Source organism: Leucopleurus acutus, assembly GCF_964270905.1.
Source record: "Leucopleurus acutus genome assembly, chromosome: 4".
In the NCBI taxonomy this organism is placed as follows: domain Eukaryota; kingdom Metazoa; phylum Chordata; class Mammalia; order Artiodactyla; family Delphinidae; genus Leucopleurus; species Leucopleurus acutus.
In genome coordinates this window covers 63,799,346-63,826,313 of record NC_139146.1, presented here as the reverse complement: position 1 = coordinate 63,826,313, position 26,968 = coordinate 63,799,346, and the positions used below count along the sequence as shown (strand labels likewise).

Genomic DNA, 26,968 nt, shown 5'->3' with positions numbered 1-26,968 from the left:
ATTGTGATAGTAATGGTGTCCAATATTTTGATTAGGAATTGGGATATAGCTACGTGGAACTGAATGCAAGTGACACTCGGAGTAAGAACAGTTTGAAGGAGATTGTTGCTGAATCACTGAATAATACCAGCATCAAAGGCTTTTATTCAAGTACGTGGATTTCTAAACTGGTTTTTTTTGGTGGAGGGGAGAGGTTATGTAAGAAAAACAGTTAATTTCAATGTTCAGTAACCATTATTGAACATTACTATGTGCCAGGCACCCTTCTAAGTCCTAGAGCTAATGAGAGAATAAGAAAAGCCTCTGACATAATTCTGATAGGACAGTCGTTAACTTTTTTTTTTTTTTTTTTTGCGGTACGCGGGCCTCTCACTGCTGTGGCCTCTCCCATTGCGGAGCACAGGCTCCGGACGCGCAGGCTCAGCGGCCATGGCTCACGGGCCCAGCCGCTCCGTGGCATGTGGGATCCTCCCGGACCGGGGCACGAACCCACGTCCCCTGCATTGCCAGGCGGACTCCCAACCACTGTGCCACCAGGGAAGCCAGTAGTTAACTTTTTTTTTTGGTCAGGTCTTAGTGGTTTCTGAGAATGTGATAAAAATGTATATGTGGACACATTTATGCAGATTTTAGAGGATTCAAAAGTGAATCCTGTGAAGAGAGAAAGTTGATAAATGATACAGTGCGATGAGAGAAGAGATAAAGGCTGTAAGTGAAGGAATGATTCTGTTTGAGACATTGGGGAAAACTACCAGTAAAAGGGTGACGTTTGTTCAGAGGGCCTTGAAAAATGAGAAAGGGAATAGTTTGTGGGTGGAAGAGGTTATTTCAGGCAAAGGTGGTAGAGGAGGAGAAAGGACATAGTGTGAAAGTGCCACTGTGTTTCAGGTTGTAGCTAGTGGTCTGGCATGGCCAGAGTTTATGTGGAAAATAAGATACCCAAATTACAGACTATACTGCATATTTAGAATCTACGGTATATTGCATGGTCACCTGAACGGTAGAAGATGATAAAAAGAATTTGCTCAGGAAATGTCACTCTTATACATCATTGGGGGGAGTATAAATCAGTACAGCTCTGGAGAACAATCTGACAGTATTGCTCAAAGTTAAATTATACATACCCTTTAACCCAGAAAATCCAGTTCCTGGAATTTAGCAACGTTATACTTGTATATATGCAAAATGACAGATATATGTAGGGGTATTCATTGCACACGATTCATAATAGCAAAAGATTGGAGGCATTTCATATTTTATCAGTGGAAAGTGGTTAATTATGATGTATGTGTAAAATGGAATATTTAAATAGCCTTTAATAAATAAGGTGTTCTGTATGTTCAGATAAGGAACAGATCACAAAAACATATTAAATGATAAAACCAAGGTGTATATTTTTATGTACACATGTTTTTAATATGTATAGAATGTCTCTTAAGGGATATATGTACAGGAGACTGTTCCCATTGTTTGCCTCTAGAAACTGCATGTCCTAGGAGACAGAGGTGGGAAAGAATTTCTTTTCACTGCTTATTACTCTTGTGCCTCTTGAATTTCACGCCATGGACATGTGTTACATAGATACATTTTTAAAGCAGCCGTGTTTGAACAATTGTGATTTTGTTTGTGTCCCATCCCATTGCTTCTCAACGTGGGGCAGGTGGAGCAGCCCATTCAGTAGGCACGAAACATGCTCTCATCATGGATGAAGTAGATGGCATGGCCGGCAATGAGGACAGGGGAGGAATTCAGGTAATGAAAGCACCGTATTTTTGAAGTTTTACTGTTGATTTTTATTTTTTTTTATAAAAATATATTTAAAGAACTAATTATCATGTTCTGATATTTACGGCAATTCAGGCCTAAAATACATACGTTGTGTGGTATTTTGTTGTTCTTTTATAAATTGTTTTTATGTTGCAAATTTTCCTTTCAGGAATTAATTGGCCTGATAAAACATACAAAAATTCCCATTATTTGTATGTGCAATGATAGAAATCATCCCAAGATTCGATCTTTGGTTCACTATTGTTTTGATCTTCGTTTTCAAAGACCTCGGGTTGAACAAATTAAGGTATGATAATTGGAATATTTTTCTCCATCACACTGTCCTATATATTTTTGGGTCAATTTTTTTTTTTTTTTCATTTCTAAATCTTGACAATATATTGTGTTGTCTAGGGTATGGGAAAGGGTATTTTCATATGTTAATGACAGATGTATAAATGAGTACAATTTGGGGAGGAACTATAGCTATTACAGTTTTAACATAAACGTAACTTTTGAACCAGTGCTTTAAGTTCTGAGCTTTATCACAGCATATACACAGAGAAAATATGATTTCTTTTTTGTTTGTTTTTTTATACTGCAGGTTCTTACTAGTCATCAATTTTATATACATGAGTGTATACATGTCAATCCCAATCGCCCAATTCAGCACACCACCATCCCCACCCCACTGCAGTTTCCCCCCCTTGGTGTCCATACGTTTGTCCTCTACATCTGTGTCTCAACTTCTGCCCTGCAAACTGGTTCATCTGTACCATTTTTCTAGGTTCCACATAGGTGTATTAATATACAATATTTGTTTTTCTCTTTCTGACTTACTTCACTTTGTATGACAGTCCCTAGATCCATCCACGTCTCAACAAATGACTCAGTTTCGTTCCTTTTTAGGGCTGAGTAATATTCCATTGTACATATGTACCACAACTTGTTTATCCATTCGTCTTTCGATGGGCATTTAGGTTGCTTCCATGACCTGGCTATTGTAAATAGTGCTGCAGTGAACATTGGCGTGCATGTGTCTTTATGAATTATGGTTTTCTCTGGGTATATGCCCAGTAGTGGGATTGCTGTATCATATGGTAATTCTATTTTTAGTTTTTTAGGAACCTCCATACTGTTCTCCATAGTGGCTGTATCAATTTACATTCCCACGAACAGTGCAAGAGGGTTCCCTTTTCTGCACACCCTCTCCAGCATTTGTTGTTTGTAGATTTTCTGATGATGCCCATTCTAACTGTTGTGAGGTGATACCTCATTGTAGTTTTGATTTGCATTTCTCTAATAATTAGTGATGTTGAGCAGCTTTTCATGTGCTTCTTGCCCATCTGTATGTCTTCTTTGGAGAAATGTCTATTTAGGTCTTCTGCCCATTTTTGGATTGGGTTGTTTGTTTCTTTAATATTGAGCTGCATGAGCTGTTTATATATTTTGGAGATTAATCCTTTGTCTGTTGATTCATTTGCAAATATTTTCTCCCATTCTGAGGGTTGTCTTTTCGTCTTGTTTATGGTTTCCTTTGCTGTGCAAACGCTTTTAAGTTTCATTAGGTCCCATTTGTTTATTTTTGTTATTTCCATTACTCTAGGAGGTGGATCAAAAAAGATCTTGCTGTGATTTATGTTAGAGAGTGTTCTTCCTATGTTTTCCTCTAAAAGTTTTACAGTGTCTGGTCTTACATTTAGGTCTCAAATCCATTTTCAGTTCATTTTTGTGTATGGTGTTAGGGAGTGTTCTAATCTCATTCTTTTACATGTAGCTGTCCAGTTTCCCAGCACCACTTATTGAAGAGACTGTCTTTTCTCCATTGTATATCCTTGCCTCCCTTGTTATAGATTAGTTGACCATAAGTGCTTGGGTTTATCTCTGGGCTTTCTAGCTTGTTCCATTGATCTGTGTTTCTGTTTTTTTGCCAGTACCATATTGTCGTGATTACTGTAGCTTTGTAGTATAGTCTGAAGTCAGGGAGTCTGATCCCTCCAGCTCCGTTTTTTTCCCTCAAGACTGCTTTGGCTACTTGGGATCTTTTGTGTCTCCATACAAATTTTAAGATGATTTGTTCTAGCTCCGTAAAAAATGCCATTGGTAATTGATAGGGATTGCATTGAATCTGTAGATTGCTTTGGGTAGTATAGTTATTTTCACAATATTGATTCTTCCAATCCAAGAACATGGTATATCTCTCCATCTGTTGGTATCATCTTTAATTTCTTTCATCAGTGTCTTATAGTTTTCTGCATACAGGTCTTTTGTCTCCCTAGGTAGGTTTATTCCTAAGTATTTTATTCTTTTTGTTGCAGTGGTAAATGGGAGTGTTTCCATCATTTCTCTTTCAGATTTTTCATCATTAGTGTATAGGAATGCAAGAGATTTCTGTGCATTAATTTTGTATCCTGCAGCTTTTCCAAATTCATTGATTAGCTCTAGTAATTTTCTGGTGGCATTTTTAGGATTCTCTATGTATAGTATCATGTCATCTGCAAACAGTGACAGTTTTACTACTTCTTTTCCAATGTGTATTCCTTTTTTTTTCTTTTTCTTTTCTGATTGCCATGGCTAGGACTTCCAAAACTATGTTGAATAATAGTGGTGAGAATGGACATCCTTGTCTCGTTCCTGATCTTAGAGGAAATGCTTTCAGTTTTTCACCATTGAGAATGATGTTTGCTGTGGGTTTGTTGTATATGGCCTTTATTATGTTGAGGTAGGTTCCCTCTATGCCCACTTTCTGGAGAGTTTTTATCATAAATGGGTGTTGAATTTTGTCAGAAGCTTTTTCTGCATCTATTGAGATGATCATATGGTTTTTATTCTCCAGTTTGTTAATATGGTGTATCACACTGATTGATTTGTGTATATTGAAGAATGCTTGCATCCCTGGGATAAATCCCACTTGATTGTGGTGTATGATCCTTTTAATGTGTTGTTGTATTCTGTTTGCTAGTATTTTGTTGAGGATTTTTGCATCTATATTCACTAGTGATATTGGTCTGTAATTTTCTTTTTTTGTAGTATCTTTGTCTGGTTTTGGTATCAGGGTGATGGTGGCCTCAGAGAATGAGTTTGGGAGTGTTCCGTCATCTGCAATTTTTTGGAAGAGTTTAAGAAGGATAGGTGTTAGCTCTTCTCTAAATGTTTGATAGAATTCACCTGTGAAGCCATCTGGTCCTGGACTTCTGTTTGTTGGAAGATTTTTAATCACAGTTTCAATTTCATTACTTGTGATTGGTCTGTTCATATTTTCTATTTCTTCCTGGTTCAGTCTTGGAAGGTTATACCTTTCTAAGAATTTGTCCATTTCTTCCAGGTTGTCCATTTTATTGGCATAGAGTTGCTTGTAGTAATCTCTCATGATCTTTTGTATTTCTGCGGTGTCAGTTGTTACTTCTCCTTTTTCATTTCTAATTCTATTGATTTGAGTCTTCTCCCTTTTTTTCTTGATGAGTCTGGCTAATGGTTTATCAATTTTGTTTATCTTCTCAAAGAACCAGCTTTAGTTTTATTGATCTTTGCTATTGTTTCCTTCATTTCTTTTTCATTTATTTCTGATTTGATTTTTATTATTTCTTTCCTTCTGCTAACTTTGGGGATTTTTTGTTCTTCTTTCTCTAATTGCTTTAGGTGCAAGGTTAGGTTGTTTATTCGAGATGTTTCCTGTTTCTTAAGGTAGGATTGTATTGCTATAAACTTCCCTCTTAGAACTGCTTTTGCTGCATCCCATAGGTTTTGGGTCCTTGTGTTCCATTGTCATTTGTTTCTAGGTATTTTTTGATTTCCTCTTTGATTTCTTTAGTGATCAATTCGTTATTAAGTAGTGTATTGTTTAGCCTCCATGTGTTTGTATTTTTTACAGATCTTTTCCTGTAATTGATATCTAGTCTCATAGCGTTGTGGTCGGAAAAGATACTTGATACAATTTCAATTTTCTTAAATTTACCAAGGCTTGATTTGTGACCCAAGATATGATCTATCCTGGAGAATGTTCCATGAGCACTTGAGAAAAATGTGTATTCTTTTGTTTTTGGATGGAATGTCCTGTAAATATCAATTAAGTCCATCTTGTTTAATGTATCATTTAAAGCTTGTGTTTCCTTATTTATTTTCATTTTGGATGATCTGTCCATGGGTGAAAGTGGGGTGTTAAAGTCCCCTTCTATGAATGTGTTACTATCGATTTCCCCTTTTATAGCTGTTAGTATTTGCCTTATGTATTGAGGTGCTCCTATGTTGGGTGCAGAAATATTTACAATTGTTATATCTTCTTCTTGGATTGATCCCTTGATCATTATGTAGTGTCCTTCTTTGTCTCTTCTAATAGTCTTTATTTTAAAGTCTATTTTGTCTGATATGAGAGTTGCTGCTCCAGCTTTCTTTTGGTTTCCATTTGCATGAAATATCTTTTTCCGTCCTCTTACTTTCAGTCTGTATGTGTCTCTAGGTCTGAAGTGGGTCTCTTGTAGACAGCATATATATGGGTCTTGTTTTTGTATCCATTCAGCCAATCTGTGTCTTTTGGTGGGAGCATTCAGTCCATTTACATTTAAGGTAATTATCGATATGTATGTTCTTATTCCCATTTTCTTAATTGTTTTGGGTTCGTTAATGTAGGTCTTTTTCTTCTCTTGTGTTTCTTGCCTAAAGAAGTTCCTTTAGCATTTGTTGTAAAGCTGGTTTGGTGGTGCAGAACTCTCAGCTTTTGCTTGTCTGTAAAGGTTTTGATTTCGCCATCAAATCTGAATGAGATCCTTGCTGGGTAGAGAAATCTTGGTTGCAGGTTTTTCTCCTTCATCATTTTAAATATGTCCTGCCAGTCCCTTCTGGCTTGCAGAGTTTCTGCTGAAAGATCAGCTGTTAACCTTATGGGGATTTCTTGTGTGTTATTTTACCCTTGCTGCTTTTAATATGTTTTCTTTGTATTTAATTTTTGACAGTTTGATTAATATGTGTCTTGGCGAATTTCTCCTTGGATTTATCCTGTATGGGACGCTCTGTGCTTCCTGGACTTGATTAACTATTTCCTTTCCCATATTAGGGAAGTTTTCAACTATAATCTCTTCAAATATTTTCTCAGTCCCTTTCTTTTTCTCTTCTTCTGGAACCCTTATAATTTGAATGTTGGTGCGTTTAATGTTGTTCCAGAGGTCTCTGAGACTGTCCTCAGTTCTTTTCATTCCTTTTTCTTTACTCTGCTGTGCAGTAGTTATTTCCACTATTTTATCTTCTAGGTCACTTATCCGTTCTTCTGCCTCAGTTATTCTGCTATTGTTCCCATCTAGAGTATTTTTAATTTTATTTATGGTGTTGTTCATCGTTGTTTGTTTCATCTTTAGTTCTTCTAGGTCCTTGTTAAATGTTTCTTGCATTTTGTCTATTTCCAAGATTTTGGATCATCTTTGCTATCATTCTGAATTCTTTTTCAGGTAGACTGCCTATTTCCTCTTCATTTGTTAGGTCTGGTGCGTTTTTATCTTGCTCCTTCATCTGCTGTGTGTTTTTCTGTCTTCTCATTTTGCTTATCTTACTGTGTTTGGGGGTCTCCTTTTTGCAGGCTGCAGGTTCGTAGTTCCCGTTGTTTTTGGTGTCTGTCCCCAGTGGCTGAGGTTGGTTCAGTGGGCTGTGAAGGCTTCCTGGTGGAGGCGACTAGTGCCTGTGTTCTGGTGAATGAGGCTGGATCTTGTCTTTCTGGTGGGCAGGTCCACGTCTGGTGGCGTGTTTTGGGGTGTCTGTGGACTTATTATGATTTTAGGCAGCCTCTCTGCTAATGGGTGGGGTTGTGTTCCTGTCTTGCTAGTTGTTTGGCATAGGGTGTCCAGCACTGTAGCTTGCTGGTCATTGAGTGAAGCCTGGTGCTGGTGTTGAGATGGAGATCTCTGGGAGATTTTCGCTGTTTGATATTATGTGGAGCTGGGAGGTCTCTTGTGGACCAGTGTCCTGACGTTGGCTCTCCCACCTCAGAGGCAGAGCCCTGACTCCTGGCTGCAGCACCAAGAGCCTTTCATCAACACGGCTCAGAATAAAAGGGAGAAAAAGTAGAAAGAAAGATACAAAAACAAAGAAAGAAAGGAAGAAAGGAAAAGAAAGGAAAGAAAGAAAGAAAGGAAAAGAAAAGAAAGAAAGAAAGAAGGAAAGAAAGAAAGGGAGGGAGGAAGGAAGGAAGGAGGGAAGGAAGCTAAAAAAGAAAGAAAGAAGATAAAGTAAAATAAAATAAAGTAAGATAAAATATAATGAAGTTATTAAAATAAAAAATAATTAAGAAAAAAAAACAAAATAAACTGGACGGATAGAACCCTAGGACAAATGGTGGAAGCAAAGCTAGACAGACAAAATCTCACACAGAAGCATAGACATAACACACTGGCAAAAAGAGGAAAAGGGGAAAAAATAATAAATCTTGCTCTCAAAGTTCACCTCCTCAATTTGGGATGATTCGTTGTCTATTCAGGTGTTCTACAGATGCAGGGTACATCAAGTTGATTGTGGAGCTTTAATCTGCTGCTTCTGAGGCTGCTGGGAGAGATTTCACTTTCTCTTTTTTGTTCGCACAGCTCCCGGGGCTCGCTTTGGATTTGGCCCCACCTCTGCGTGTAGGTCGCTGGAGGGTGTCTGTTCTTTGCTCAGACAGGACGGGGTTAAAGGAGCAGCTGCTTCAGGGGCTCTGGCTCACTCAGTCCGGGGGGAGGGAGGGGTGCGGATGTGGGGCGAGCCTGCGTCGGCAGAGGCCGAGGTGACGTTGCACCAGCCTGAGCCACGCTGTGCGTTCTCCCGGGGAAGTTGTCCCTGGATCCCGGGACCCTGGTAGTGGCGGGCTGCACAGGCTCCCGGGAGGGGAGGTGTGGAGAGTGACCTGTGCTCGCACACAGGCTTCTTGGTGGCGGCAGCAGCAGCCTTAGCATCTCATGCCCGTCTCTGGGGTCCGTGCTGTTAGCCGCGGCTCACGCCCGTCTCTGGAGCTCCTTTAAGCAGCGCTCAGCGCTCTTAATCCCCTCTCCTCACACACCAGGAAACAAAGAGGGAAGAAAACGTCTCTTGCCTCTTCGGCAGGTCCAGACTTTTTCCCGGACTCCCTCCCAGCTAGCCGTGGTGCACTAATCCCCTGCAGGCTGTGTTCACGCTGCCAGCCCCAGTCCTCTCCCTGCCTCCGACCGAAGACCAAGCCTCAGCTCCCAGCCCCGCCTGCCCCAGTGGGTGAGCAGACAAGCCTCTCGGGCTGGCGAGTGCTGGTCGGCACCGATCCTCTGTGCGGGAATCTCCCTGCTTTGCCCTCTGCACCCCTGTGGCTGTGCTCTCCTCCATGGCTCCGAAGCTCCCCCACTCTGCCACCCGCAGTCTCCACCCGTGAAGGGGCTTCCTAGTGTGTGGAAACCTTTCCTCCTTCACAGCTCCCTCCCACTGGTGCAGGTCCCGTCCCTATTCTTTTGTCTCTGTTTATTCTTTTTTTCTTTTGCCCTACCCAGGTACGTGGGAGAGTTTCTTGCCTTTTGGGAGGTCTGAGGTCTTCTGCCAGCGTTCAGTAGGTGTTCTGTAGGCGTTGTTCCACATGTAGATGTATTTCTGGTGTATCTGTGGGGAGGAAGGTGATCTGTGTGTCTTACTCTTCCGCCATCTTCCCCTCGTCCATTTCTAATTTTATTGATTTGAGTCCTCTCCCTCTTTTTCTTGATGAGTCTGGCTAATGGTTTATCAATTTTGTTTATCTTCTCAAAGAACTCAGCTTTTAGTTTTATTGATCTTTGCTATTGTTTTCCTTGTTTCTGTTTCATTTATTTCTGCTCTGATCTTTATGATTTCTTTCCTTCTGCTAACTTTGGGTTTTGTTTGTTCTTCTGTCTCTAGTTCCTTGAGGTGTAAGGTTAGATTGTTTATTTGAGATTTTTCTTGTTTCTTGAGGTAGGCTTGTATAGTTATAAACTTCCCTCTTAGAACTGCTTTTGCTGCATCCCATAGGTTTTGGATCGTCGTGTTTTCATTGTCATTTGTCTGTAGGTATTTTTTGATTTCCTCTTTGTTTTCTTCAGTGATCTCTTGGTTATTAATCTCATAGCGTTGTGGTCAGAAAAGATGCTTGATATGATTTCAATTTTCTTAAATTTACTGAGGCTTGATTTGTGACCCAAGATGTGATCTATCCTGGAGAATGTTCCATGCACAGTTGAGAAGAAAGTGTAGTCTGCTGTTTTTGGATGGAATGTCCTATAAATATCAATTAAAGCTATCTGGTCTATTGTGTCTTTTAAAGCTTGTGTTTCCTTATTTATTTTCATTTTGGATGATCTGTCCATTGGTGTAAGTGAGGTGTTAAAGTCCCCCAGTATTATTGTGTTACTGTCGATTTCCTCTTTTATAGCTCTTAGCAGTTGCCTTATGTATTGACGTGCTCCTATGTTGGTTGCATATATATTTATAATTTTTATATCTTCTTCTTGGATTGATCATTATGTAGTGTCCTTATTTGTTTCTTGTTATGTTCTTTATTTTACAGTCTATGTTATCTGATAGGAGTATTGCTACTCCAGCTTTCTTTTGATTTTCATTTGCATGGAATATCTTTTTCCATCCCCTCACTTTCAGTCTGAATGTGTCCCTAGGTCTGAAGTGGGTCTCTTGTAGACAGCATGTATATGGGTCTTGTTTTTGTATCCATTCAGCGAGCATGTGTCTTTTGGTTGGAGCATTTAATCCATTCACGTTTAAGATAATTATCAATATGTATGTTCCTATTACCACTTTCTTAATTGTTTTGGGTTTGTCTTTGTAGGTCCTTTTCTTCTCTTGTGTTTCTCACTTAGAGAAGTTCCTTTAGCATTTGTTGTAAAGCTGGTTTGGTGGTGCTGAATTCTCTTAGCTTTTGCTTGTCTGTAAAGCTTTTGATTTCTCCATCGAATCTGAATGAGATCCTTGCTGGGTAGAGTAATCTTGGTTGTAGTTTCTTCCCTTTCATCACTTTAAGTATATCATGCCACTGCCTTCTGGCTTGTAGAGTTTCTGCTGAGAAATCAGCTGTTAACCTTATGGGAGTTCCCTTGTATGTTATTTGTCGTTTTTCCCTTGCTGCTTTCAATAAATTTTCTTTGTCTTTAATTTTTGCCAGTTTGATTACTATGTGTCTTGGCATGTTTTTCCTTAGGTTTATCCCGTATGCTATTTGCTGTGCTTCCTGGACTTGGGTGGCTATTTCCTTTTCCATGTTAGGGAAGTTTTCTACTGTAATCTCTTCAAATATTTTCTCTGGTCCTTTCTGTCTCTCTTCTCCTTCTGGGACCCATATAATGCGAATGTTGTTGCATTTAATGTTGTCCCAGAGGTCTCTTAGGCTATCCTCATTTCTTTTCATTCTTTTGTCTTTATTCTGTTCCACAGCAGTTAATTCCGCCATTCTGTCTTCCAGGTCACTTATCTGTTCTTCTTCCTCAGGTATTCTGCTATTGATTCCTTCTAGTGTAGGTTTTTGTTTTTTTGTGGTACGCAGGCCTCTCACTGTTGTGGCCTCTCCCGTTGCGGAGCACAGGCTCCAGACGCGCAGGCTCAGTGGCCATGGCTTAACGGGCCCAGCCGTGCCGCGGCATGTGGGATCTTCCCAGACTGGGGCACGAACCTGCGTCTCCTGCGTCGGCAGGTGGACTCTCAACCACTGCGCCACCAGGGAAGCCCTCTAGTGTAGTTTTCATTTCAGTTACTGTATTGTTCATCTCTGTTTGTTTGTTCTTTAATTCTTCTAGATCTTTGCTAAATATTTGTTGCATCTTCTCGATCTTTGCCTCTGTTCTTTTCCCAGGGTCCTGGATCATCTTCACTATCATTATTCTGAATTCTTTTTCCAGAAGGTTGCCTATGTCCACTTCATTTAGTTGTTTTTCTGGGGTTTTATCTTTTTCCTTCATCTGGTGTGTAGCCCTCTGCCTTTTCATCTTGTCTATCTTTCTGTGAGTGAAAATATGATTTCTGGGATATATGAGGCTTGGGAAAGGTAATATCCAAGATCCACAACGGCCCTTAAGTTCCACAAGTTTACAAGCTCCTAGAAGATTGGAAGTGTCGGCAGAACCTCATCATAAAGCGGAAATCTTTTCAGATGAAAGCTTTGTATGAAAATGCCCCATAAGATCTCCAGTCTTCAAAGCCTGGAGACTGAAACTTATAATATCCTTTGGGAAAGTGTCATTTTATTTTTTCCGTGTTTTCTGGGTCAGTTTTTAAAAGTACCTGATAAATATTTTTAAAAAATCTGATTATATGAATTAAACAAAATGAGTGAAGATTCATTCCCCTTTGTCAATTTCAGGGTGCTATGATGTCTATTGCATTTAAAGAGGGTTTAAAGATCCCCCCTCCAGCTATGAATGAAATAATTTTGGGAGCCAATCAAGATATCAGACAGGTAAATGAGATATATATTATATAACAGTGATGATGATTTTGAATGGATGCCTTCAGTGTTTTGGGGATGGGGAGTGGCAGTATTTTCCTGTCTTAACAGTGTCTTACTTGTGATTCTTTCAGGTTTTACACAATCTGAGTATGTGGTGTGCACGAAGTAAAGCACTAACCTATGACCAGGCTAAGGCTGATTCTCTTAGAGCCAAAAAGGATATCAAATTGGTAAAATAAATTTCCACTTCTTAAGTGCCAAAGCACTTCTTTTCCTATTAGTATTAATTTAATTGAAATAGTTATTATAGTTCCTGTGGAACCTGTGGATATTTATAGTAAGAGATATAGACAGCTGCTAAAAGTGTTTCTAATTCAAATGAATTTTTCCTTACTGGACTGTCAATGTAATTGTAAATTTTGAGAAAGGGAAGTTTTATGCCTCAGTAGTTATGAAATGGCCTTTCTAGAGTCCCTTATGTATGGATTTCATGTTTTGAATGGTTTTGGAACTGGTCAGAATAATCTTGTTTCAGTTGGCTTATAGTTTAAATGACCTCTCCGAAACTACAGGTCTGTATCAATTATCTCTGTGTTGTTTCACCTAGTCACCAGTCAGAATTTATTATTACAGTTAGAGCAATGACTAGACAGTATTTTTCCCCTCCCTTCCTCTTTTTAAAAAATCAGTAAACATTTTCAGAGCCATTTTAGGTTCACAGCAAAATCGAGATTGCCTGCATGTCCCCCTGTATAATGTCCCCCACTGTCAACACCCACCACCAGAGCGGCACATTTGTTACAATTGATGACCTACACTGACACACCATTATCACCCACAGTCCATAGTTTAACATTAGGGTTTGCTCTTGGTGGTGTACATTCTATGGGTTTTGACAAATATGTAGTGGCCTTTATCCACCATTGTAGTATCATACAGAATACTTTCACTGCCCCAAAAATGCTCTTTGCTTTGCCTGTTCATCCCTCCCTTCCCCCAGCCCCTGGTAACCACTAATCTTTTTACTGTCTCCATAGTTTCACCTTTTTCAGAATGTCATATAGTTGGAGTCGTATAGTATGTCATCTTTTCAGATTGACTTCTTTCACTTAGTAATATACGTTTAAGGTTTCTCCATATCTTTTCATGGCTTTGTAAGTCATTTCTTTTTATGTGGATATGTTTTCAGTTCACTTGGGTAAATACCAAGGAGTGGAGTTGCTGGATGGTATGTTAAAAATATATTTAGTTTTGTAAGAAACTACCGATCTGTCTTCCAAAGTGACTGTACCATCTTGCACTCCTACCAGCAGTGAAAGAGAGTTTCTGTTTCTCCACATCTTAGCTAGCATTTGGTGTTGTCAGTGTTTTGGTTATTGGTCATTCTACTAGGTATGTCCCTCTCTCTTTTTAGGGCCCATTTGATGTTGCCCGGAAAGTGTTTGTAACTGGAGAGGAGACTGCCCATATGTCACTGGTGGACAAATTAGATCTCTTTTTTCATGATTATTCAATAGCACCCCTCTTTGTCCAGGAGAACTACATACATGTGAAGCCTGTAGCCGCAGGGTGAGTGTTGAGAGCTAATGAGGGGTAGAATTAGTACCCCTCCAAGCCCTACGAAGGCCAGATACCTGGGAGGGAGGGGTGTGCAGTGTGGGCAGTGGTGTAATTCGGACTGGTTTATTCCTGCAGGGGTGACATGAAAAAGCACTTGATGCTTTTAAGCAGAGCAGCAGACAGCATATCTGATGGTGACCTAGTGGACCGTCAGATCCGGAATAAGCAAAACTGGAGTCTTCTGCCCACACAGGTAAGCATAGGGCTTTCCTTAAAGCGCAGACCCTGCTTTAGTTAGAACAAAATAGCTTTTAGCTCCTGTAATTATTTGAAATACCAGATAAACATTACGTCTCTTAATGGCAAAAAATATAATCTGTTATAGATTAAAGTACCTTGTGGTCACTATTATCTATTTCTTAATCTACTCGTATTTTTCAATGTTTTTAATGTAAATGGACATATGGAACTAGGAATGTCAGATTTTGGTCATAACTAAGATGTAAGTCAAAAGTTTCATTTGCTCTCTTTTACCTTAAGAATCCATTTCTTTTGTCATTCTTGGCTCTCCCAGATTGTTACTAGTAGCTCATCCCTGAAGAAATGCAACCAGGGCAGGTTCGCAGCCATTTTTCTGATATATGAATTCTGATTTTCTTTATTCTTCCTTGCTACAGAGGCAGCTTTGCATTGGGTACTTTATTTAGGTTGATATCTTTTACTCAAAACAGAGTTTTGCAAACTTTCATAATTAAGACTGGTTATTTATTCTTGAGTTTTGCATATTTATGTAATATTGACCTAACAAGCAAGGGACTTCTGGAGGTCTACTCTTCTTTTAAAGATTCCTTTCTCTTATGTTTTAAAAGTGTTCCTTTTTTTTTTTGTACCTAATAATTATACCTATGAGAATTTATCCTGAAGAAATAATGTTAAACACAGGAAGAGTGTAATGTGCAAAACTACTTCCTAAAGCAGGGGTCCCCAACCTTTTTGGCACCAGGGACCAGTTTCATGGAAGACAGTTTTTCCATGGATGGTAGCGGGGGGATGGTTTTGGGATGATTCAAGCACATTACATTTATTGTGCACTTTATTTCTATTATTGTTACATTGTAATATATAATGGAATAATTATACAACTCACCATAATGCAGAATCAGTGGGAGCCCTGAGCTTGTTTTCCTGCAACTAGACAGTCCCATCTGGGGGTGATGGGACCGCCTCAGCTCCACCTCAGATCATAAGGCATTAGATTCTCATAAGGAGTGCGTAACCTAGATCCCTCACGTGCACAGTTCACAGTAGGGTTCACGCTCCTATGAGAATCTAATGCCACCACTGATCTGACAGGAGGAGGAGCTCAGGCAGTAATGCGAGCGATGGGGAGCGGCTGTAAATACAGATGAAGCTTCGCTCGCTTGCCCGCCGCTCACCTCCTGCTGTGCAGCCCGGTTCCTACCGATACCGGTGTGTGGCTCGGGGATTGGGGACCCCTGCCCTAAAGCATTAATTTTGATAGCAAGAAATGGGAGAAAATCTCCATGTTCAGCAATAGGAGTCTGATTAATTATGGTAAATCCTCTTGATGGAACACTATGCAGCCTTTAAAATTACTTGTAAAGATGATCTAATATAAAAAATACTTATGAGAGAATATTATTAGAACAAAGCAGGACACAAGATCTATGTATAATTCCAACCTTTAAAAAAGTAAAAACCCTGGGACTTCTTTGGTGGTGCAGTGGTTAAGAATCCGCCTGCCAATGCGGGGGACACGGGTTCGAGCCCTGGTCCGGGAAGATACCACATGCCATGGAGCACCTAAGCCTGTTCACCACAACTACTGAGCCTGTGCTCTAGAGCCCATGAGCCACAATTACTGAGCCTGCATGCCACAACTACTGAAGCCTGCACACCTAGAGCCCATGCTCCACAACAAGAGAAGCCGCCGCAATGAGAAGCCCGTGCACTGCAGAGTAGCCCACACTTACCGCAACTAGAGAAAGCCCACAACGAAGACCTAACACAGCCAAAAATAAATAAATTTATATATAAAAAAAGGTAAAAACCCTGGATATAGACGATATCCAAGGATACCTTTAAAAAAAACTTTTCTCAAGTGTCAGTTTACTTAATTCTCTAATTATTAGATTTTCCATGCTTTGATCCACCTGGTTTATTGATATCTTATGTTGAAGACAATCATATTTCTCTTAAACAGTTTTTTCTGTCACACTGGCATTGTGAGGTAACTGGTGTATGTTGAGATCAGTTGGCTGAGGAGTCTGGGTTGGCTAGATGATCTGTGAGGGCCATAACATGTTTTGGACCAAGGCATTTACTGCAATTAATTGTTTTCTCAAGTTGAAGTTTCCCATACCAACAGATGAGGGAGAGAGGGAAGGGGCCTATCTTGGAATTAGGTACCGGGAGCAATGTTACTGCATTTTCCGGAGACTGCTTGGAAGCCAACAGCTGCTAAAGAAGCAACTTAACTCAGTACTGAATTTAACTTGTGGACTGCAATTAATTTTTTCAGGCCATTTATGCCAGTGTTCTTCCTGGAGAGTTAATGAGGGGGTACATGACCCAGTTTCCTACCTTCCCAAGTTGGTTGGGGAAGCACTCATCTATGGGCAAACACGATCGTATTGTTCAGGACCTAGCATTGCATATGAGTCTCAGGTAAGCGGGGTATTACTCTATGTGTGGCATTTTATCAGGGTAGTATATCTAGCCTTTAATAAGGATAGCATGAGTCACAAAGATTTGTGTTTTAGTTTTGATTTCATTACTAACTAGATAAGTGAACATGGATAAGTTCACGGCCCTGAGTTTTATTATCTGTAACTGGTATGACACTCGTTTTATTACTTAAAAGGATACTTTGGAGAATAAAGCCAGATGGTAGATGTGCCATAATGTTAAGATAAGTTTTAAAGCTATATAAATCTGAGGTAGTGCTATCATTTATTGTTATTGTGACTGTGCCTATTACTAGTAGGCATACATAATATATTGGCCTCCAAATAAATTAATAGGAAAAAGGGAACTATTTAAATACATGAACTAGTTTTTGCCTCCTATCCTAATAGTAAACTGACCTAGTCATTTGGGACAGGGGGATACAATGTAGCGTATTACAGAAGGTAGATACTCAGATGATTGAAAACCAATGTCCTTGGAGAAGTTTAAGGACGTTCAAAAATTCTTAATTTGGTTAAATTTTTTTACAGTTTAGAAACTTAGAAAGGTGCTTGCATACAAATATTAAGTGAACTTTAGGGATTCATTTTTAACCATGAAGAACTACTTAAGCAATCTTATTTTCCTTTCTAGTCCCTGGAAAGAATATTAATATTAGTCTAACCTTAACTTTTGTTTAAAACTGAACTGAGATGTTCCTTTCTTCTGTTCCTGTAGAATTCTGCTTCCTACTATGATCCCTCTTCGTAGTTTATGGTGTGGGTCATTTTTTTGCCACCCCGTGTTAGTTTTCTATTGCTGTTATAGCAAATTACCAAAACTTACTGGCTTAAAACAACACAAATTTATTCCCATCTTGAGATGGGAAGATTACCCTGGATTATCTGATGGGCCCAATGTAATCGTAAGTGTTTTTACAAAAAAAAAAAAAAAAGGAGTGGTGGAGGTAGGCAGCAGCATCAGTCAGAGAGATGTGAAGATGTTGCGCTCCCACTGCTGCTTTGAACATGGAGAAAGGGACCACGAGCCAAGAGATACAGGTGGCCTCTAGAAGCTTGAAAGGGCTCTTCTCATAGCTCAAGCTGAAGGCCTGTCTTTCAGCTCCTTTCCTATTCCCTGCCCACCACTTTTTCAAAGTGATGTATCACTTTGCCCTGGGGTGTGCCTCTTTGATGTTTCTACTATATTTGTGTAGATACATTAACATTATTAAAAGTGGATTAAACTCCAGCAAACTATGAGTTGGTGGTAGTTTGCCATCGATTACAGTGTATCTTTTGTTTTGGTTTAAGAACTTACTCCAGCAAAAGGACTGTAAACGTGGATTATCTGTCCCATATAAGGGATGCACTTGTACAGCCCTTGACCTCACAAGGGATAGAAGGAGTACAGGATGTTGTTGCTCTTATGGACGCGTATTATTTGATGAAAGAAGACTTTGAGAATATCATGGAAATTAGCAGCTGGGGAGACAGACCTAGTCCCTTCTCCAAGCTGGATCCCAAGGTAAATTGTGTACCCCACTGGTTCTCCATCATTTTGTAATTACCGTGTTACTAGGAGTACTTCACAGATGTTTTAGATGTTTTTAAAAGTTTAATTTCTTTTCTTAAATGCTTTTTACTTATGGTCTGTGCTTTCCAAAGATACTATTTGAGTACAATATTAAGAGTAGACTTTGGGATTTGACTTATAATTTATAGTTTTATCTTTGCCTTATCCTGCATGGAAAAGCAAGGTGTGAAATCTGAGGAGCAAATGTAGATGTATTCCTTACAAGGATAGGCAGATGAGCCTGGGGAAGTAAAAGTGAGGTGGTGGGAATGCATTATGAAAAGAAGTGTTTACTGGCTGAGCATTTTTAGATTTTTTCTTAGTCTGCCTAATCTGTGTTTTAGTGTATTTATTACAGTTGGACAATCTATTATGTAATGATGTATCCCCTACTTTATATAGTGAACATGAAAAAACTAAAGTGACGTAACATGAGTTTGTGGTATCTAATATGTCACCCTTGTGCTTGTTTACTTGGTGCCGTTCTAGAAGACATGTTCTCTGTGGCTTGTCTTCTCTAGAATTTTGGCCTGACTACGGGTATGACTATAGGTAAATTCTCACAAGAGACATTCGTTGTTAGAATTTGTGGACCAATTCTACAGTTAGGTTTAGAAGCTTGAGGTTAAGGCTTTTCAAGTTACTATTTTATGGTAATTAAAGGACAACTTTAACTTGTACTTTATTGTAAGCCTTTTTTGATTTATTGATTCACTGACTAACTTTGCTTGTCACTTTGTAGAACTGCAGAGAACACTGAATAGAAAAAAATTGATGACTTAAAGTGACTTTTAAAAACCTGCCTAATGTTCCCAAATACTGATTCTTATTTTTTGAGTCATGGCTCTATTAAGAATGTCATGAAAAATATGGAACTTCTCCATAGGAAAAGGCATATAGATATACTTACATGTACATGCATACATATTTTACAAACAATTTCAAGGGGCTCCTAGGGTCTCTCAGAGCCTCTAGGTCTACAGAGTTTAAAGGGGTTGTTTGGCAGTTAGAGTTTTAAAAACCTCCCTCTATTCCTTTTGTGTAGGTGAAAGCAGCCTTCACAAGAGCTTACAATAAGGAAGTCCACCTTATTCCGTATTCACTCCAGGCAGTAAAGACGCACAGACACAGCACAGGCCCAGCACTGGATGCTGAATACAATGAAGAGTTAAATGAAGATGACTCTCAGTCTGATGAGAAAGACCAGGACACTTTGGAAACTGATGCTATGATCAAGGTAGTATTTTCATCTGCAAATAGGAGAAGCTATGATACTCCCTCAAAATAGCTTATCTTGTGTATAACTTGCCTTTTGAAATTATTCAGAGCCTGTTTAGCAAGTAACAGAGGAAGCTGAGAATACTTTTTGTTTTGTTCATCACAGTTCCGAGGGTGAAGAAGGTGTAGATTTCATTTTTATAAACAGTCAACTTCTTATAACAGTGGATGAGCCAGACAGCAAAAAAATAGGCCATCATATTGATGGTCATATGCTGTGTTGGAAAAAGGACTATTTTTTTTTATTTGCCATTGGTGTGTGCTTTACCCACAGACATATTTTCATAGCATAATCAAGAAAGGCATTTTTAATGAAACCATTTCTCCTTTCTGTTATTTATTTTTTGCTATAGCTGTTGAACTGCCCATAGAAGTTTCCCAGAGCAAAACATCCTCATGTTTTGCTAGGAAAGATTAAAATTATTTATGATATCAGCCCCCCTCTGTTTACCATTGGCTGAGGCAAAGGAATCTAGTTTGTATCCTCTTGTGTCCTTAGTGTGTGTGTGTTTATCATTCTTGCTCCTTGATTCTGTTTTGTAAGTGCAGGGGTGGGAGTAGTGGCCTTCTCCAGTGTGGCTCTCTAGTCTTGGGTAGACATAAGAAGTCTACTCCCTCCCCTGCTCAAACTGAGTGTGTTTGGATCTCTAATCTGAAACTGAAAGAAAAGGAAATTCTTCATGAAAACATTACCATGTGTGTAAATTATATCTTGCTTATTTTGTCTTTCCTAAATATATTGGTGTTCTGGGGAACATATCCTAGTTCTAGAGTCTAAATAGCTTTTCAGTAGTTCAAAGCTACAGCTAGCCATTTGTTATTAGTAAGCTCATTGAGGGTAGCTGTAGTTCAAGATCTAGGTATTTGCAACCTTTCTTCTTATTAAGTTGCAGGTAAAGATTTGCTTTCTTGTAGAGATGAACTTATTTCATTTACTCATAAACACAGCTACTAACTATTTTGTGCATCTTTCCCTCCCAACAGAAAAAGACAAAATCTTCAAAGACTTCAAAATCAGAAAAAGAGTCCAGAAAAGGAAAAGGAAAAAGTTCAAAGAAATAAAACTATTTTTCACTGCTGACCGCTACTTTTTACTCAACCTGCTGACCAGTCTAGCTGGTCTTAGAGAATGCCTTGTTTTTCCAAAGGAACCATGTTTTAGTGTAATGGGGCAACCTCATGGTCCCATTACAAATAAACGGTGGTACAGCTAGAAGGATGTAAACAGTAGGCTGATGTACACCTCTTATAGAGGTTGATAGGACTGCTTGGGTCCTCCACTGTCCCCTGTCAATCTAATGAGATTGTACTTCAAAATGACTGTATATTCAGAATTAGAAACTACATGTGGGCTTTGGAGTCAGATTTTTAGTTAACAGTAATATGTCTGGGAACAGAGGTACTAAGGCGGCTTTTGTAGGCTTAAGAATTTATCCTAATGGCCATTATACGACCAATGCCGATTTTTAAAAAAAGAGGTAGGTAGTTACTATTATGTGGAGAAATTTTGTAAATAAAATACAAAACAGTCACCACCTAGAACTGGGTATTCTTTGTACATTGTCAAATATCTTGCAAAATAGAAATTAGAAATAAAAATGTTTCACATGATACATGTACAAATTCTTAAGATTGTCATCTTGTACAGTAGGATACTATGTTGGTATATTTTTTCCTTATTAATTTGCAAATGATTGGATACAAAAGCTAACTATATTCCTACTGACCTGTTCTGTGAAACATAACTTTGGCAGTTGAAGAGTCAGAACTCTAATTCCCAGCTTCATTACCCCTATGAGTGTCAACCACACCTCTGCTGTGAATAGAATTTCGTGGAGAGGGCTCTTTGTTATTATTAGAGGGTATTGTGGCTGCAGAAAGATTGTCAGACATCCCTAGCCTTCCAGAGTTTCAACTCATTAGTTTAAAATCAGTAGGGCCTAGGCTGGGTCAAACTCTTATCCTCACTCTGGTTTGGGACTAAATGAACACTGGCTTTTGTTTACTTTGTCCCTGAGGGATCCAGTTCTGTCCTGACAGATTCCACAAACCCTACTGGAACTTTAGATTGTACCTGTAACTGTGCTTGTTGACAGGCCTGAGGCTGTGGAACTAGTCTGGAATTTGGGTGTCTAGCAATTTTTAAAATCTTGTTAGTAAATGCTCAAGGGTATGTGCTACTTCTGCAAGGTATGTGCTAAAAGGAATGTAAAATCAGGATTCTGTTCCCTGCCTTTAAGGAACTGATAGTCTTGTTTGAGAGGCCAAAGTTCTTGAGACATTTAAAATGTATTTACCAGTGTGAAAAATGTCTTTCATGTAGATTAAGTTCATTATGGGAATAAAATGTTGCCTTAAGCCTTTGCCTACTAAACCACGTCCCTCTCTTTGTTAAAAGCCCTGCTTGAAACTTCTGCTTCAGTGAAGATTTTCTTTTTAATTAATTAATTAATTAATTTTTGCTGTGTTGGGTCTTCGTTTCTGTGCGAGGGTTTTCTCTAGTTGTGGCAAGCGGCGGCCACTCTTCATCGCAGTGCGCAGGCCTCTCACTATCGCGGCCTTCTTGTTGCGGAGCACACGTTCCAGACGCGCAGGCTCAGTAGTTGTGGCTCACGGGCCCAGATGCTCCGCGGCATATGGGATCCTCGCAGACCAGGGCTCGAACCTGTGTCCTCTGCATTAGCAGGCAGATTCTCAACCACTGCGCCACCAGGGAAGCCCAGTGAAGATTTTCTTGATTGACGACTGCCTCACCTCACCAGCGGGGTGAGCATAAATTTCTTATGCATATTTTTCCATTTCTATTGCTTTTTGATATGCAAGTCATATCTGCCTACTTGCTCTGTGCTTTCCAGGAAAGGGACTATTATCTCCTTGCAGCCAGAACAACAGATAGTGTCCTTTACTTGTTCATTATGATTTGGAGCAACCAGTAAATCCTTATTGGAGCCACTGGATGCCACACATCATCCTTGCAGCATAAAACTGTACACTTGCTTTCTTTGCGATCCATTGAGTCTTGGCCATTTGGTAGTCTATAAGAAACTACTACTTTATTACTAATACTACTTTGTCCGTCATTTTTTAAGTTTTGTCAGTGTATTATTTACAGCAACATTATTGGGCCTCTTGAAGTTATTAATACGGAGCACATAGTTATGTGTACTAGGAGTATCTTCCTAAATAAGTTCTGGTACAATTATGCTCATTAGTGAATGTCTGAGGCCCATAACTAACTCCCAAAATATAATGTGCTTACCCTTACAGATCCCAAGTGCCTATGGCTCTTATTATTCCTGTAACCTTACAACATCCCTCAAGTGATAACACAAAACAAAGGGACCACGGGTGGGGTTAATGATAATAACTTGTATCACTTAGGAAGGCCAGAGCCTCTAGCCAGCCTTTGGGAAGGAAAAGCATAAAGCTGGAGGCATGCATATGGATACCTGGATGCTGTAAAACTTTACTGGCACTTTGGGTTCTACCCTAGGCTCGTAGGTACCTCTGTAATGCTCAGAATGCTGGTGGCTATACTGTAAAATCATATCATCTGATACATTCAGAGTTAGTTAGTTAGGCTACATGATTCTGTCAGCTGCTCAGACTTTGATACTTTGGCTTTGTATGGCAAGGAAGCATATACTGATATGTATAGTATTGGGTGTGTGTGACATGGGAAAGGAACCCTCCACCCACCTTGGGGAAGATTCTGAATAATGTACGTCTTCAGGGGAAGTCAAATGATTTAATTTTGTGACAGGAATTCCGTACTATGTAGCATAATGACTCAAGAAACATAAGCTTATAGTTTCATTCTTTAAAAATGCTGATTTTTGACGTTTTTATTCTCAGACTGATTCTGCTAAATAGCCTGGATTTGTGTAAGCCTCTCACTTCAGACTTTTTAACACTGTTAATATCTGTGCTGCCCAGACTTCACAGTATGGTTTAAAGCTACCTTCCTTTATTTCTTTTGCTGTCTTTAAATCTGGGAAAACATTACAAATATCTAATCAATAAGTTTATTTTAAAGGAGGTATTTCAAAATAGAAAAGATATCAAAAAGCTGAATATTTACAGTTATGTCGTAGGTTACTATTAACAGTATAGAGCATAGACTATGTAAGATTCAGAAGAGGAAATGTACAAAGTATAAACAGCAATGCTCTATGTCACTGTTTCCCACTCTGCAGAAGTTGAAAGTGGTGACCTGGAGAGGTGACCTTGTTTTTTCTGTATTCGGGATGGACCATCTTGAAATCTGCCAAGGGTAGAAACACAGCCTCCTGTGGAAAAATGGTATCTTCTCAGGACCATAATACCTTGAAAGGATACAAAAATAAAAAACAAAACCCCATATGCTTTTAGAAGGGTTTCAAGTAACTACTAGCATTTAGTAATAAAGCCAAGCATAATAAAGAAGATTTTTTTGCTCATTTCTGGAATGTGGAGCAGGATCACTACGTTCAAGTAAGAAATTCCCAGTCTGTAATCGAGTGTCAGTCCTGGCTTTTCAACTGACTAGAACTGCATGGGCAAGCTGCTGAACCTCTGTTATAAAGTGAGGATGATGATAACAGCCACCTTACTGAGAAGAATGAGAAAGTGCAAAGTTCGTTAGTGCTCAGCAACTCAACCCAAAGAGGCCCATACCAAGACAAGTTATAATTAAACCGCCAGAAGTTAAAGACAAGAAGACGATCTTAAAAGCAGCAAAAGAAAACAACTTGTTATGTACAGGGGAACCCCCTCCCCCCTCATAAGACTGTCAGCAGATTCTTTTGGCAGAAACTTTGCAGGCTAGAAGAGAGTGGCCTGATATAGTCAAAGTGCTGAAAGAATAAAACTGCCAACCAAGAATATTCTACCTGGGAAAGCCATCCTTCAAAATTGAAGGAGCGAGGAAGTTTTCCAGGCAAGGAAAAGCTAAAGAGGTTCATCACCACTAGACTGGCCTTACAAGAAATGTTAAAGGGACTTCTTTAAGCTGAAACACAAGAACACTCATTAATAATACAAAAATATATGAAATTGTAAATCTCAAAGGTAAAGGTAAATATATAAATTCAGAATAATCTAATGTTGTGATGGTAAGTACTTATAAACCTAGTGTGAAAGTTAAAAGACAAAATAGTAAAAATAACTAATAATTTGTTAATGGATACACAAGATAAAAAGATATAAATTGTGACATCACAAACAATGTGGATGGTGAGAGTAAAAATGCATTTGAACTTAAGTTGTTATCAACTTCAGACAGACTGTTGTATTTTATGTAAGTCTCATGGTATCCACAAAGCGAAACCTATGGTAGACAAAAAGGAATCTAAGCATATGACTACAGAAAATTGTTAGATCACAAAAGGAGAAAAAGGATCAAGAAAAGAAGGAACGAAGGAATTACAAAACAGCCAGAAAACAATGAACAAAATGGCAGCAAGTCCCTGTCTATCAATAACTACTTTAAATATAATTTATAAATTCTCTGATCAAAAGACAGAATGGATAAAAACCAAGACCCATCTATATGCTGCCTGCAAGAGACTCACTCAGCTTTAAGGACACACAGACTGAAAGTGAAGGAATGGAAAAAGATTTCATGCTAATGGAAACCAAAAGAAAGCTGGAGTAGCTATACTTAGACAAAATAGATTTTAAAACAAAGACTGTAAGAAGGGACAAAGAAGGCCATTATATAATGATAAAGGCATCAATCCACAAGAGGATATAACATTTGTAGATATTTATTATTTACATTAGCAGCACCTAAATATAAGCAAATATGAACATATCTAAAGGGAGAAAGAGCAGTACAATAATAGGAGGGGACTTCATTACCCCACTTCCATCAGTGAATAGATTTTCATTTGCCAGAAAACCAATAAGGAAACATTGGTCTTAAATGACATGTTAGACCAGATGGACTTAACGCATTTACAGAACATTCCATCCCAAAGCAGGAGAATACACATTCTTCTCAAGCACACATGGAACATTTCTCCAGGACAGATCATATGTAAGGCCACAAAACAAGTCTTAATAAATTTAGAAGACTGAAATCATATCAAGCATCTTTTCTGACCACAAAAGTATGAAACTACAAATCAGTTCCAAGAAGAAAACTGGAAAATTCACAAATACATGGACATTCAAACATGTTGCTCAACAACTGCTGGGTCAAAGAAGAAATCAAAAGAGAAATAAAATACCTGAGACATGAAAATGGAAATAGAGTTGGCCCTCCATATCTGTGGGTTCCATATCCACAGATCCAACCAACCATGGGTCAAAAGATTCAAGAAAAAAAAAAAAGTACCAGAAAGTTCCAAAAAGCAAAACTTGAATTTGCTACATGTTGGCAACTATTTACATAGCATTTACATTAGGTAATATAAGTAATCTAGAGATGATTTAAAGTATACGGGAAGATGTGCATAGGTTATATTCAAATACTACACCATTATATATAAGGGACTTGAGCATCCGTGGATGTTGGTATCCACTAGGGATCCTGGAACCAATCCCCCACGAATACTGAGACAGCTATACAGCATACCAAATCTTATGGGATGCAACAAAAACAGTTTCTAAGAAGGAAGCTCATAACAATAAACACCTGCATTAAGAAACAAGAAAGATCTCAAATAAACAGCCTAACTTCACACCTTAAGGAACTAGAAAAAGAACAAGCTAAGCCCGAAGTTAGTAGAAGGAAGGAAATCTCAAAGAGCAGAAATAAATGAAATGGAGACTAAAAAGACAATAGAAAAGTTCAATGAAACTAATAGCTGTTTTTTTTCTTTTTGCCCAAAAGATAGATAAATAGACAAACCTTTAGCTAGAATCACCAAGAAAAATAGGGGACTCAAAATCAGAAATGAAAGAGGAGATACTACATTCGATACCACAGAAATACAAAAGAGACTACTATGAAATACTATAATGCCAGCAAAATGGACAACCTAGAATGCCAGCAAAATGGACAACCTAGAAGAAATGGATAAATTGCTAGAAACATACAACTTCTAATACTGAATCATGAAGAAATAGAAAATTAGACCAATTACTATCAAGGAGATTGAATCAGTAATAAAAAACAACCTGACAAACAAAAGTCCAGGACCAGACAGCTTCACTGGTTAATACCAATTCTCAAGCTTTTCCAAAAAATAGAAGAGGAAACACTTCCAAACTCATTCCATGAGGCCAGCATTACTCTGATACCAAAACCAGACAAAGGAACTACAAGGAAGAAAATTACAGGCCAATATCTCTAATGAACATAGTTGCAAAAACCCTCAACAAAATATTAGCAAACTGAATTCAATAATACATTAAAGGAATCACACACCACAGTCAAGTGGGATTTATTGGAGGAATGCAAGGATAGTCCAACATCCAGAAAATCAAGATGATACACCACATTAACAAAATGAAGGATAAAAATCATATGATCATCTTGATACAGAAAAAGCATCTGACAAAATTCAACATCTGCTCATGATAAAAACTTTCACAAAAGTGGGTATAGAGGGAATATACCTCAACATCATAAAGGCCATATAGGACAGACCCACAGCTATCACACTCAATGGTGAAAAGCTGAAAGCTTTTCCTCGAAGATCAGGAATAAGACAAGGATGTCACTCTTGCCTTTAGGCAAGAAAAAGAAATAAAAGTCATTCAGATAGGAAGGGAATAAGTTAAACTGTC

At 38.7% G+C, this 26,968-nt stretch overlaps 2 protein-coding genes across 3 annotated transcripts in view; one reads left to right on the top strand and one right to left on the bottom strand.

The window, feature by feature from the left end:
* RFC1 (replication factor C subunit 1) overlaps positions 1-21,716 on the top strand; it is an 82,975-nt gene extending 61,259 nt beyond the window's left edge. The window contains exons 15-25 of one of the 2 annotated variants that reach the window (XM_082838833.1): positions 36-150; positions 1,661-1,752; positions 1,937-2,074; positions 12,065-12,160; positions 12,283-12,381; positions 13,566-13,720; positions 13,847-13,964; positions 16,254-16,399; positions 17,713-17,926; positions 19,020-19,211; positions 20,237-21,716. In XM_082838833.1, coding sequence (XP_082694959.1) covers positions 36-150; positions 1,661-1,752; positions 1,937-2,074; positions 12,065-12,160; positions 12,283-12,381; positions 13,566-13,720; positions 13,847-13,964; positions 16,254-16,399; positions 17,713-17,926; positions 19,020-19,211; positions 20,237-20,314 — 1,443 coding nt within the window. In that variant the 3' untranslated portion in view covers positions 20,315-21,716. The remainder of the gene's footprint in view (positions 1-35; positions 151-1,660; positions 1,753-1,936; positions 2,075-12,064; positions 12,161-12,282; positions 12,382-13,565; positions 13,721-13,846; positions 13,965-16,253; positions 16,400-17,712; positions 17,927-19,019; positions 19,212-20,236) is intronic. The other variant, XM_082838834.1, reaches the window with a different exon arrangement.
* A 1,333-nt stretch (positions 21,717-23,049) lies between these two features.
* WDR19 (WD repeat domain 19) overlaps positions 23,050-26,968 on the bottom strand; it is an 84,028-nt gene continuing 80,109 nt past the window's right edge. Inside the window, exon 37 of the mRNA XM_082838830.1 lies at positions 23,050-23,577. The gene's annotated coding sequence lies outside the window, so the exon portion shown is untranslated. The remainder of the gene's footprint in view (positions 23,578-26,968) is intronic.